The sequence below is a fragment of the Antechinus flavipes genome, chromosome 4 (assembly GCF_016432865.1).
Source record: "Antechinus flavipes isolate AdamAnt ecotype Samford, QLD, Australia chromosome 4, AdamAnt_v2, whole genome shotgun sequence".
In the NCBI taxonomy this organism is placed as follows: Eukaryota; Metazoa; Chordata; class Mammalia; order Dasyuromorphia; family Dasyuridae; genus Antechinus; species Antechinus flavipes.
Window position 1 is genome coordinate 30,326,894 of NC_067401.1, and position 11,903 is coordinate 30,338,796.

Consider the following 11,903-nt stretch of genomic DNA (forward strand, 5'->3'; position numbering starts at 1 on the left):
GTCACAGGGGCTGTGGACACCTTCACCCTCATCCACCATGAGCTGGAGATCTCTACCAACCCCGCCCAGTACGCCATGATCCTGGACATTGTCAACAACTTGTTGCTTCATGTAGAACCCAAACGAAAGGTGAGCCCGGCTTCTTTATCTCAGACCAAACCTCGTTGGAAAGTCCCAAAGTCCCGCGCTTTGTTGGGGGGAGTCTTGGTCGGGCCACAGGCCACAGGGGGACTTCTGCCCCGGGAGCAGCCTTGGAAGTAGAAGAGTCCCCCATGGGTTAGCAACAGTAGACTGTCGATCATATTTGCACAGGCTTTAGCCTTCCCAAGCCAGTGAGAACTGGATTTCTTAGTCCTAACTCCAGTTTCCACTAAAATCCACTTTGTCCCTCTGTGGACATGCTCTGTGGCAGTGATCAGGTGATCCCTGACACCTTCTCTCCCTCTTCCTCTCAGGAAGCTTCTGAGAGACGCTTGCCCTCCGTGCCCACACGTGCCCACACGTGCCCGCACGTGCCCATAGGCCTCATTCTTGCTCCTCTCTCTTAGGAGCACAGTGAAAAGAAGCAGCGGGTCCGCTTCCAGCTGGAGATCTCCAGCAACCCCGAGGAGCAGCGCAGCAGCATCCTGCACTTACAGGAGGCCGTGAGACAGCACGTGGCCCAGATCCGGCAGCTGGAGAAGCAGATGTACTCCATCATGAAGGTTGGAGCACAGAGCCTGGGCTCGAGGCTTCTGGGCATGGGGGGAGCTCCTGCTCACTCCTGGCTGTCCTGCTTCCCCCAGTCTCTGCAGGATGACAGCAAGAACGAGAACCTCCTTGACCTGAACCAGAAGCTGAGCCAGGAAAAAGCTGACCTGCAGCTGGAGAGCGAGGAGCTGAATATCCTCATCAGGTGCGCTCTCCAGGGCACCCCCTGCCCTTGTTTCACAGCGTCTCGAGGGCGGGGAGCCTTGTGCCAAGGAAAGCTTGGGTTCGGCCCTGTCTCCCCCTGGCAGGAGCCTCCAGCAGGGCCCAGGTGGGCTTCTGGGCAAGAGCCAGCACCTGCAGTTGGCTTCCTCACCTCCCTCCTTTTGGTTCCCAAGCAATTGGTATCCAGGGACAGATGGTTCTGAGGGAGGCGTGCAGGGAAATTTGGGGGAGAGCCACGACCCATCTGGCTGGCAGCCTTGAAGCCGTGGCTCTGAACCTGAAACGTGGTGCAGAGTTTGCGCAGCAGGAGGGTGTGATTGCAACTTAAACGCTGGCATGGGTAACAGGGAGAGAGCCAGTGGCTCCTTGTACAGTAGAGCTGCGGCCCTGCAGGTGGGGCAGAGAATCCCGGGCTGGGCACGGTCTCGGGCTCAAGCGTGAGTGTGTGCGGCTGGGACTTACATTTGGGAAACCCCCCGCGCACACGCTCCACCTCCTGGCTCGGGCTCTGTTTGCTCTCTCTGACCTTCACCACACCATCAGGTGTTTTAAAGACTTCCAGCTCCAACGGGCCAACAAGATGGAGCTTCGAAAGCAGCAGGAGGATGTGAGCGTGGCCCGCCGGACCGAGTTCTACTTTGCCCAGGCACGCTGGCGCCTCACTGAGGAGGATGGGCAGCTGGGCATTGCTGAGCTGGAGCTGCAGCGATTCCTGTATAGCAAGGTAGTACCGCGGCCAACGGAGCCTGGAGAAGGCCTCTGGCAGCCCCTGGGAAAGCTTAACTGCAGTGGGACGGGTCTGTCTTAACAGGTGAATAAGTCCGATGACACGGCTGAACATCTCCTCGAGCTGGGCTGGTTCACGATGAACAACCTCCTGCCCAATGCGGTCTATAAGGCAAGTATCCTTTCTGCTGCCCAGTCCTGCCCCCCCTCTTCCCAGCCCAGGGGCAGCAACCCCTGCAGAGAGCTAGTAGGAGAGTGCCTAGAGACCAGGGCCTCTTACCTGGCTTTCCCTACAATTTTTTTGGTTTTTAAAGTAGGTGCTGAAGGACCCTTTACATCCCACAGGTGGTGCTCCGGCCCCAGAGCTCCTGCCAGTCTGGCCGGCAGCTGGCCCTACGGCTGTTCAGCAAGGTCCGGCCTCCTGTGGGGGGCATCTCCATCAAGGAGCACTTTGAGGTGAGGGAAACCCAACTCCTGAAGAGTCTAAGGGGAGAGAAGGATGGGACTATTTCTACAGCAGAATTTAGATTTTAGGCTAAGGAAGAATAACCAACTTTGGTTTAAACCCCTTCCCCCCCTTTTATAAAATAAATTTTTATTATTTTTTTGTGTTTTAGATCACTTATATTTCTCACCGTTTTCCTCTTCTCTAAACAGTTTAATTTCCCCAGTTTTCAGTGTTCTTGTGTAAAAAGACAATCCCTTCTCAGAGAGCCATCCCCTATAATATAAAAAAAAGGAAGAAAATTTCCACAAAACTAACCAATACAGCAAAAAGTCTGACATTATGAGCAGCAGTTCTAATCTCATCGTCCCTCATTTCTTCAAGGGGGTGTTCTCGTTGGCCATTCTGTCTCCAGCAATTAGTTGTGATTATTTTCTTTTCGTTCACATTGTTGTGGGTGGGGTGCATGGTGTTTTCCTGATTGTGCAGACATCATCACTCTGCATCAGTTCTTGTATGTCTTCCAATGCATCTCTTCCAATTACATTCATTATTACACCACAATGATACTCTGTGACATTTATGTACCATAATTTGTTTAACTGCTCCCCGTTCCCCCACCAAGGGATATCTGCTTTGTTTACAGCTCTTTGCTACTACAGATATTTTGGTGTGAAGGCCAGCTAGATGTCACACTGGCGAGAGCAGCGGCCCTGGTGCCAGGAGAACCCAGCCTCAGATGGTTAACATTTATTAACTGTTATGATCCTTGGGTCACAGGTCACTTAATCTCAATTGCCTCACCAAACAAACAAAATAACAAAAATATTTTGGTTTATTTGGGACCTACCTTTTTGTCTTATAACCGACCTCTTTGGTATTAACACCTAACAGTAAAATATATGGGTCAAAAAGTATGGACATTTTGGTTATTTAATTTTTTTTGACATAATTCCAGATTTGCTTTCCAGAATGATTAGACCAATTTGCAGTTGTACCAACACTGCATTAGCATACATATCTCTGCAGAATAACTTCCAACATTGACCATTTCCATATTTTGTCATCTTTTCCACTTGGATAGATATGATCTGAAACCTCAGAGTTGTTTTAAATGTCTCAGTATTAGTGATTTGAAGCATTCAATCATATGGCTATTTGTACTTTTTTTTTTTTTTTTGGTGAGGCAATTGGGATTAAGTGACTTGTACAAGCTGCATAAGCTAGTAAGTGTTAAGTATCTGAGGCTGGATTTGAACTCGGTTCCTCCTGACTTCAGAGCCGTGCTTTCTTCATTACACTATCTAGCTGCTCCTGACTGTAAATTGTAATTTTTTTAAGAAATGTTTTTCATTTCAGAATATGACTTTTATTATATAAAAGAAGCTGACTTTATTTTTATGTTTTCAGTTAACAGAATCTACCTTCTCTCTTCAATCTCTCCTGAACCAGGAAAAAAAAAAACCTGAAACGCTTACAACAAATATATGTAATTAGGCAAAACAAATCCCCACATTGGCTGAGTCTAAAAAATGTCTCAGTTTGCACTCTCCATTCAGCACCTTGGGAAGTGATGGAAACTCATGTTTAATCATGAATCCTTCGGAGTAACTGACAGACTTTAAAGCATCCCTTACCTCCATCTCTTGCAGGTCAATGTGGTTCCCCTCACCATCCAACTGACCCACCAGTTCTTCCATAGGATGATGGGCTTTTTCTTTCCTGGTCGTAGCATGGAGGATGAGGAGGTTGGTGACGAGGAGGACAAGTCCAAGCTCGTGACTACGGGTGAGAGCCTTGGGATGGGGCTCCGGCGGAGCAGGGCGGCGGTCCCAGCAAGGAACCGAGGCCCTGGAGAGGGGGTGATGGCCGGCCTGCTGGCTCTCTTGTAGGGATGCCCGTGGTGAAGCCCCGGCAGCTGATTGCAGCGGATGACGCGGTGTCTCTGGGCCCTGGAAAGGGTGTGGCTCAGGGCCTGAACCGCGGCTCTGGGGTCAGGAGATCATTCCGCAAAGCGCCTGAGGTACCCGGCACCTCCTTGGCTGGATGGTGGGACTAGGTCTCCCTATTTCCCGTGGGGTAGATGGGAGGGCAGAGGAGGGAGGGGTGGGTGAGCCACGTCCCACACGGGTCTCCTTTCTTCGGCCCTCCTCAGCACCCTGTGGATGACATCGACAAAATGAAAGAACGGGCCGCCATGAACAACTCCTTCATCTACATCAAGATCCCCCAAGTTCCGCTTTGTGTCAGCTATAAGGTCTGCCCCTTCCCTGGGCGTCCTGGGGCCAGCTGAGAAAGCTCCGCAGGCATGGGACTGGTTGAGGGGCCTGTTCCTGTTGTGCTGGGAGGGGGGAATTAGCAGTGGGGGTCTCTATGGTACTGGTGGGCTGGCTGCTCCTTGAGGAGCCCCTGAGACTTCTGTTTCTTCCCTCCCTCCTTCAGGGCGAGAAGAACAGTGTGGATTGGGGTGACCTGAATCTCGTGCTGCCCTGTCTAGAATATCACAACAACACATGGACGTGGCTGGACTTCGCCATGGCAGTGAAGAGGGATAGCCGCAAAGCCCTGGTGGCCCAGGTGTGTGGCTGGACTGGTGGGGTTGATAGGACCCAACACCGAGGCAGACACTTGGGCAAGCAAAAGATTTCCTCTGCTTAGAGCTGGAGGAGAAAAGGGAACTCTGCTGGTCCTTCTCCCCTTTCCCCTGTGCCAGGTTCAGATGAGTCATTAATTCATTTAGCAAATGAATATTTCTACTTTGTCCGTAGCACTGCACGAGATAGTATGATTAGGTAGAAAGACTGAAGTCAGAAGACCTGGGTTCAAGTTTCCACTCCAATACTTGTGAGCTTGGACAAATCAGTTTAATTTCCCCGAGTCTCAAGTTCTTGTCTAAAAAGACAGACCTTTAAATTCTACAAAGTCCCTTCTTGTTGGGTGTAAAGAAAGCACTTTGTTAAATCTTACAGTGTCAAATTGTACATTTATTAATGCCTTCTTCACAGGATTGTTGAGAAAAATTTCTTATAAACTGTAACATTGCTATGTAAATGTGTGTATTTAGGGCAAGGGTGGGGAACCTTTTTTCTTGCTAGAGCTGTTTGGATATTTATAACCCACTAATGAGTGGGCCATACATACAATTATATACAAAATTATCAACTTATTCAAGCAGTGGGGACTTGTACTTAGCTTTCATCTCATCATCCTCTATGGGTGCCTCAGCTAATGATTTCTCCTAGGGCCTTACACAGTCCTTGGGCTGGACATTCCCCACCCCTGCCTTAGAGCCCCATATTGATGGGGCAGGGTTGGAGGCTAGCTCCCCATTAATGTCAATAATTAAAACCCCTGAAGAGGTTGCGCTATTTGATTTCACTTTGCCTATTTCCACCTATCACATACCTATTTTACATAATTATACCTTCAAATAGTGAAGTCAAATACATGCATATACTTCAGAGGAGTTCTGCCCCCTACTAATTAGGGACCTGGCTGCAGATTATAAGCTCCTGGGGGCAGGGCAGTTGCCCCAAAGCCAAGCCCAGTGAATGCCTGATAGAACTGGCACTCAGTATTTTCTAAGCAGACTTAATGTTTTACATCAGGTTCACTGACCCTCGTCCCCTTTCCTCCATCCTCCATCCTCTCAGGTGATCAAGGAGAAGCTCAGGCTGAAGCCGGCTGCAGGGTCTGAGACCCGAGGGAAGCTTGAAACAAAGTCGGACCTGAACGTGCAGCAGCAGGAGGAAGATGAGAAAGCCCGACTCCTCATCGGTCTGAGTGTGGGCGACAAGAACCCCAGCAAGAAGTCAATTTTTGGCAGGAGAAAATGAGCCGGGAAAGCCCCCGTGGGGCAGAACTGGACTCTGGCCCTAGACTGCAGGGCCCAAGTGACTCAGGGTGGGGGCAGGGGGTAGAACTCCCCTTGTTCCCCGGGGAATTGCGGGGGCCTTAGGGAATGATACCCATGCTGGGCTGCTCCCCTCGGAGTGCCTAGTGGCTGATGCCATTGTGCTGCCAATTCCTGTTCAGAGCAGGCCCAGGATCATAAGTAAGCCCAGAGCAGGGACATAGACACTGGATCCTGTGATCCACTGGAGCCAGAGGAGACTGGGAAGGGATAGCAGATGGAGAGAAGTGGTGTTACATTTTTTAAAATAGACATTATAAATATTTCTCTGTAACTTCTTCCCATGTGCCATGGGAAGGAAGCCATGGGATGCGTGATCCCCTCTCAGCCCCTTCACCCCCTGTAGCCTTGCACAGAAAGGGGTCTTTGCGTGCTAGAGGGGGGACCACCGTCCTACTCAATCTCCGTGCCAAGCTCTGCTGGGAGAATAGCACTGAGTGCCGGAGCTGGCCGGGAGCCCCTTGCCCTCTCTCTGAGCAAGCCCCAAGTGGTGGTGGTGGTGATGGTGGTACTGGTAACCCAATGGGATCTGCACAGAAAGAAAGAAAGATGATTTTAAATTTGATGCTGTTTCGTGCTTCTCTCCCCGGCGGGGACCCCCGGTTCTGGCTTGCTCTTGGCGGCTCCCAGTCCCAGGGAGACCAGCCTCTGCCATCCCTTGTGTCCCTGGCGTTGCTCTGAGATCTTGCCCCGTTTGTGCTGCCTGGAGTCACTGCCCCCTTTCAGGGAGGAGGACGCAGGTCTGCGCTTTCAGCCCTGATTCCAGAGTGGGGGCATTTCTCTGCAGCGGGAGAAGGAGTACCCAGAAGCCTGAGTAGAACCGGAGGCAGGCGCCGCGAATAATGGAGCTGGGGGCGGGGCTCATGAATGATGCATCAGAAAGGGGTGGGCCTGCTTATGTAACGGGGACAGAGGGGGCTGGCAGCTGGGGAGGCACTGGCAGGATGGGAGTGGCGGGCAGCCGGCGGACCCTTCCCCACAAGGTAAGCGACCCACGCTGCACCAGCCCCCAGTTCAGAATAGCTTTGGCTTTATGCCCGAGGTGGGGGAAGTGTCGGGGGTCAGGTGGGGGCGGGGTGTGCAGTGAGGATGACCAGGATGAGAGCCGTAAAAAGCCAAGGGGGGGGGGGGGCCAGGGGCTGAGCGGCCCCAACCTAGGAGGAGAAGGAAGTGTCCTGTGGAGAAAGGGTTTGTGCGAGACCCAGGAGAGGGAGAACCTGGCCTTGTGCCCAGTGCTAGGCAATGCCAAGTCTGATGAAGGGAGGATGCAGGCTGGTACCCAGGAGAGCCGACTGCCCTGCGCTGTGTGACCCTCCCCCCTCCCCAGGGCTGGCACCTGCTGAGGGGCCAGGCCGCTCAGTGCGGCTCCCGCTGGCTCTCAGCAGGCTGACAGCATCCCCAGCCGGGGGCCCTGGGTTCGGGGCTGGAAGAGAGTCTTGTCAGGTGTGGAGACGACTCTGTCGGGCCTGGAGCAGCTGTGGGCACAGCGGAAGCGCCGGCTCCCCCCCCTGGAGCCAGCTCTGCTGCCCTCAGAGAAGTCCCTGACCGAGTGGCCGGTGCCGAAGCTCGTCTCTCTCTTCTTGCCCGAGTTCCCCGTCCGGCCCCCGCAGGGGCAGCAGCAGCTGAAGGTGGGTCAGCCAGGTCCCCGCAGAGGCTGCACGGGACATCCCGGGAAAGCCCCAGGGGGACGGGGAGCCTCTGTTAGAACTCCTCTGCCTCCCCGTATTCCTCCGCAGGTCCTGGGGTTTGTGGCCAAGGGCTCCTTTGGGACTGTCCTCAAGGTGCTGGACTGTGGCCTGGGGGCCCTGCTGGCCGTGAAGGTAAAGCGCTTTCCGCCGCGCCTCCTGTCCCCAGGGGAGGGGGGGGGCAGCTTCAGGCGCCTTCGGCCTCTGCTCTCCCCTGCAGGTGGTCCCCAAGGTGGAAGTCCTTCAGCGAGACAGCTTGAGGCAGTGCAAGGAGGAGGTCAGCATCCAGGTAGGCCCCGAGGCCTGGAGGGAGGGCCCCGGCCGGGGGAGACTTCCTGGCCCGGCTGCTCTCCCGGACTTGGTGGTCCTGGCTGCAGACGCCGCTCGGCACTCTGGGGCACTGACCGGGCCCCTCACGTTTGCCAAGGAGAGTCCCGCGGGATGGGGGGGGGGGTCGGCAGCGCCCGGCCTTGCCCACGAGGGGTGAGCCGGGCAGCAGCGCCCTCTGCCCGGCCACGCGGCGCCAGCTCCTCCCTTTGTCCCCTGACAAAGGCTTCCTCCGATCTGACGCCCCTTCTCTCTGTCCCCAGCGCCAGATCCGCCACCCGTTTGTGAGGGGCTTGGGAGGCAGCTGGCAGGGACAGCGCCATCTCTTCACTAGTGAGCCCCTCCTCCCGGGTCTCCCTGCTTCCCGCCCTCCCACCCAAGCTCCTGCCCCCGTCCGTGGGAGGGCAGCCCCTGCTTCCCTGTCCCTGGGGACTCCTCCCGCCGAAGGCCGGCCCGGGCGGGCCTGACCCCCGGCTCCTTTGCAGTGTACAAGTACTACAGCACGGGGGACCTGCACTCTCTCTGGGCCGCCGTCGGCTGCTTCTCTGAGGCTTCCGTGCGGCTCTTTGCGGCCGAGCTGGCCCTGGGCGTAGGTGAGGCAGCCCGAGGGAGCTCCCGGGGCAGGGAGGGGCGGCCGGAAGCGGCCACTTTTCAAGCTTGTTCTCTTCCCCAGGCTACCTCCATGACCTGGGCATCGTGCATCGGGACCTGAAGGTAAAGCCCGAGTCCCGTCCGGCCCCGGGGCAGCCACGTGGGGGGCTCGGCTCGGCCCCTGAACTACTAGAGCCTTGGGGGAAGCCCGTTCTGCTCTGCCTCCCCCCTCCCCCCACCCAGACAAACTCAGAGCCCTAGTATAGGGGACTGGCCTTGGCTGACCCTTTTAGGCCGGGTGGGAAGACATCAAGAAGGGAAAGGGAGGGTGTATTTGTATGTTTGTTTCTAACCTTCCAGATGGAGAACATTCTACTGGATGAAAGAGGTAAATCTCCTCAATCCCTGTGTGATAAAGCGCGGGGAGGGGGGTGAGGGGCAGGGGCAAGGGGGGCAGGGCGGGGGACGTTAATGGTCCCTTTCCCCTCAAAGGCCACCTGAAGCTCACAGACTTCGGCCTGTCGCGACATCTCCCGCAGGGGGAGCGGGCCTACACCATCTGCGGGACGCTTCAGTACATGGGTGAGCCAGAGCCGGGGCTGGCAGGGCTCCTGTGCCCGGCCCTCCACCCCCTGCCCCCTGCACTGCCGAGTGGCCATCCCCCGCGACGAGGGTGGGCTCGGTCCCCCCGCTGCGTGACCAGCCCGCCTCTTCCTGCAGCCCGGGCCGCTGTGCACGGGGCCTCCTCCTCTGCCTTTACTTGTACCTGTCCTGTTCCTATTGCTCTGGCGATACCTGCAGGTGCATTGATGTCTCCCTCGCTAGAGTGGAAACTCTGGGCGGGGGGCAGAGAGGCGGGGGAGGGGGGCGCTCCCGTGCTTGTGTGTCTCCAGCTCCGGCAGAATCGGTCCCGGCCCAGCCGGCCCAGCCGGCCCGAGGCACTGGGTGGCTGATTGGGCTCTCTGCTCCTTGCAGCCCCAGAGGTCCTGAGGGGCGGGCCCTACAACCACGTCGCGGACTGGTGGTCCCTGGGCATCTTGCTGTTCGCCCTGGCAGCTGGGAAGGTGAGAGAAGGATCGGCGGAGGGAGGGAGGGCGGAGGGCGAGCGCTTGTGAGGCAAAGGGGAAACCGCGCCACCCACCCTTTGGGTTTCACTCTGTGAGAAGAGCCCGGGAAGGGAAATGGGAGAAAGCCCGGCTCGGTAAGAGGTGGCCTGTCCCCGGCCCATTCTTTCTTTCCTAGTTCCCCTTGCAGGCTGAGAAGGATCATGTGGCCATGTTGGCAAGTGTGACTCGCTGTAACTATGAGGTCCCAGCCTCCCTTAGCCAGGGGCTTGCTCTCCTGCTCCAGGAGGTAAGAGCAGCCCGGCCTCCGAGGCCGCCCTCCCCGGGCACTTGCGGCACTCCCGCCCGTCTCCGGGGCTCCAGCCCTGCCTGGCCCGCCATTCCCTTCCAGCTTGATTCCTTGCAGCTCCTGATTGGCTCGGCCGTCCCCCCCAAGCCTTCTTCCCTCCTTGGGCCATCGTGAAACTCCCTGCCCCGGGGGCCTTCCCTGAGAGCCCAGTGTCCACGGCCCCCACTGGCCTCCAGGGAACTTCGTCTTTCCCTGCCCCAGATGCCTCCATCCCCCGGGCCCCTATGAATCCCCTCGACTCTTGGGCCGGCCTCCCAGCCTGCAGTGGGAATCCCCTCCGCTCATTTCCTGTCACCGCCCGCCTTCTCGCCGCCATCTTCTTCCCCGCGCCCCTGGGGACGCCTGTCCTCGTTCCCACGGGCCCTGTTCTGTCTCCCTCCAGCTCCTGTGCCACGACCCCTTCCATCGCCTGCGCTACCTGTATCACTTCCAGGCCCATCCCTTCTTTCGGGGCATGGCCTTTGACCCTGAGCTCCTGCAGAAGCAGCCCGTGTCCTTTGTCCTGGAGGCGAGGGCTGTCCTTCCCGCCCCCGCTGAGGCTGTTCCGTTCCAGGATTTTGACTGCGATTTGATATGTCTCTCAACCCATCCCTGCCCTGCCTGAGTTCCCCTTCCCACAAGATGGATGTAGCTGTCTCAGGGTCTTCACTGCCAGCTCAGGAAGACCTCCCTAATGCATCAAGTTGTCCCTTGTTCTTTGTAGGAGGCTTCCCTCCCATTTTGTAGCTTGAAACACTTTATAACTGAACCTGATCCTGTGGGGCTCAGGCCCCTTAAAAGGGAGGGATGTTGTCTCCCCCTCCCCCCACAAGCAGAGACCAAAGTCCCACTTCTTGGCGCGCTGCCACGAGCATCTCATTTCACTTTCTTCCCTCCCCTGTGCCTCCTCATTGAGCAGGACAGAGCAGGTCTCCTCCCCGTTTGCACTTGTCCACATCCCCCAGCCTCAGGCTCTTAGCCAGGTTCTCCAGCCCCCTTCTCCCTTATTTCTACGACACATTTCCTTTCTCCAGCAATACTGAACTCTGTACTGACACACATTGATCCTCACGGTGCTTGACAAGCTTAGTTAGCCTGTCCTTTTCAGAAGCAATAATTGTTTTTTATAAGAATACAAATCATCCTTGCCCCAACAATTTACATTTTAAATTGTGATCTAAGGACTCAAGGCCTGATTATGCAATAGATTAAATAAAAAAATAAAATAAAATTGAGACTTTTCCAGCCTATTATGAGGAAGAGGCCGGGCAATTGAGACCCAGGTAGATTTGGGTCCCTCTAGGGCTATATGTGGGAAAAGCATAGGGTTAAGCATCCGGTTCTATAGGGAAAGTAATCTCCCAGGTCTTGAGAACTATCATGTTGAGTGTATCCATGATGCATTCCTGCAAAATTTGCTTTCTAACAGCTGCTAAAGGACACTTGGGGAAAATGTGCTCCTCCTCCTAAACAGCTGAAGAGGTCAGGGATGACTCAAAAAAGCAGCCATGACTTAACCTTTTTGTAAGTCTATGTTTTTAGCTTTATAAGCTCTCTTCAGATAATGAATTTTGCATCTTTTAAATTAGATTGATTTTTAAAAATACTACAATCATTAAATCTTTCAAGTTCCCACCCTGTGTTTTTTGACCATCTTATGTCACATAGCCAAGTAAACATTCTTTTATCTTCTTAAGATAGAATTGAAGGCTCCAGGATTTATATCTAAAATAAGATACTCCCTTATGGTAGGAGCTCTCCATAAGAAAAGAGGGGGGCCAAGAAGAAAGAACTCGTTAGCCATTTGAAGGGAAATCTGGGTGAGAATTGGCTGATGTCTCTAAGATTCATGGAAGCGGCTTTCAGCTGTGACTTTGTACTGGAGGACAGACCTCTCCTGGAACAGCTCGGC

At 55.0% G+C, this 11,903-nt stretch overlaps 2 protein-coding genes across 9 annotated transcripts in view; both read left to right on the plus strand.

Annotated features, from left to right (window-relative positions):
- BLTP2 (bridge-like lipid transfer protein family member 2) overlaps positions 1-6,561 on the plus strand; it is a 31,083-nt gene extending 24,522 nt beyond the window's left edge. Inside the window, exons 29-39 of the mRNA XM_051992299.1 lie at positions 8-129; positions 549-704; positions 786-895; positions 1,456-1,636; positions 1,724-1,810; positions 1,984-2,094; positions 3,736-3,871; positions 3,976-4,106; positions 4,239-4,340; positions 4,526-4,660; positions 5,737-6,561. Of these exons, the coding sequence (XP_051848259.1) occupies positions 8-129; positions 549-704; positions 786-895; positions 1,456-1,636; positions 1,724-1,810; positions 1,984-2,094; positions 3,736-3,871; positions 3,976-4,106; positions 4,239-4,340; positions 4,526-4,660; positions 5,737-5,919 (1,454 nt within the window). The 3' untranslated portion in view covers positions 5,920-6,561. The remainder of the gene's footprint in view (positions 1-7; positions 130-548; positions 705-785; positions 896-1,455; positions 1,637-1,723; positions 1,811-1,983; positions 2,095-3,735; positions 3,872-3,975; positions 4,107-4,238; positions 4,341-4,525; positions 4,661-5,736) is intronic.
- Positions 6,562-6,665: 104 nt separating this feature from the next.
- RSKR (ribosomal protein S6 kinase related) lies at positions 6,666-11,226 on the plus strand. Of its 8 annotated transcripts, none has more exons than XM_051992309.1 (12): positions 6,666-6,979; positions 7,379-7,816; positions 7,902-7,970; positions 8,272-8,341; positions 8,494-8,601; positions 8,682-8,722; positions 8,960-8,987; positions 9,092-9,181; positions 9,320-9,400; positions 9,575-9,663; positions 9,842-9,952; positions 10,395-11,226. In XM_051992309.1, exons 1-12 carry the CDS (start codon positions 6,839-6,841, stop codon positions 10,614-10,616), a joined length of 1,488 nt encoding a protein of 495 aa, XP_051848269.1. In that variant the 5' UTR covers positions 6,666-6,838; the 3' UTR covers positions 10,617-11,226. The 8 variants fall into 8 exon arrangements, with proteins under 8 accessions (XP_051848269.1, XP_051848267.1, XP_051848272.1 ...); XM_051992307.1 differs by having other exon boundaries at positions 7,379-7,624; positions 7,733-7,816; positions 9,092-9,400; XM_051992312.1 differs by lacking the exon at positions 9,320-9,400 and having other exon boundaries at positions 7,379-7,624; positions 7,733-7,816.
- The last annotated feature ends 677 nt before the right edge of the window (positions 11,227-11,903 follow it).

Bases quoted from the DNA above. Each gene is read 5' to 3' on its own strand.
- RSKR (XM_051992304.1), top strand. From the start codon at position 6,839: ATGGAGCTGGGGGCGGGGCTCATGAATGATGCATCAGAAAGGGGTGGG. The intron at 8,723-8,959 runs GTAAAGCCCGAG...CTAACCTTCCAG, and splicing joins TCGTGCATCGGGACCTGAAG to ATGGAGAACATTCTACTGGA. The intron at 9,953-10,394 runs GTAAGAGCAGCC...GTCTCCCTCCAG, and splicing joins TTGCTCTCCTGCTCCAGGAG to CTCCTGTGCCACGACCCCTT.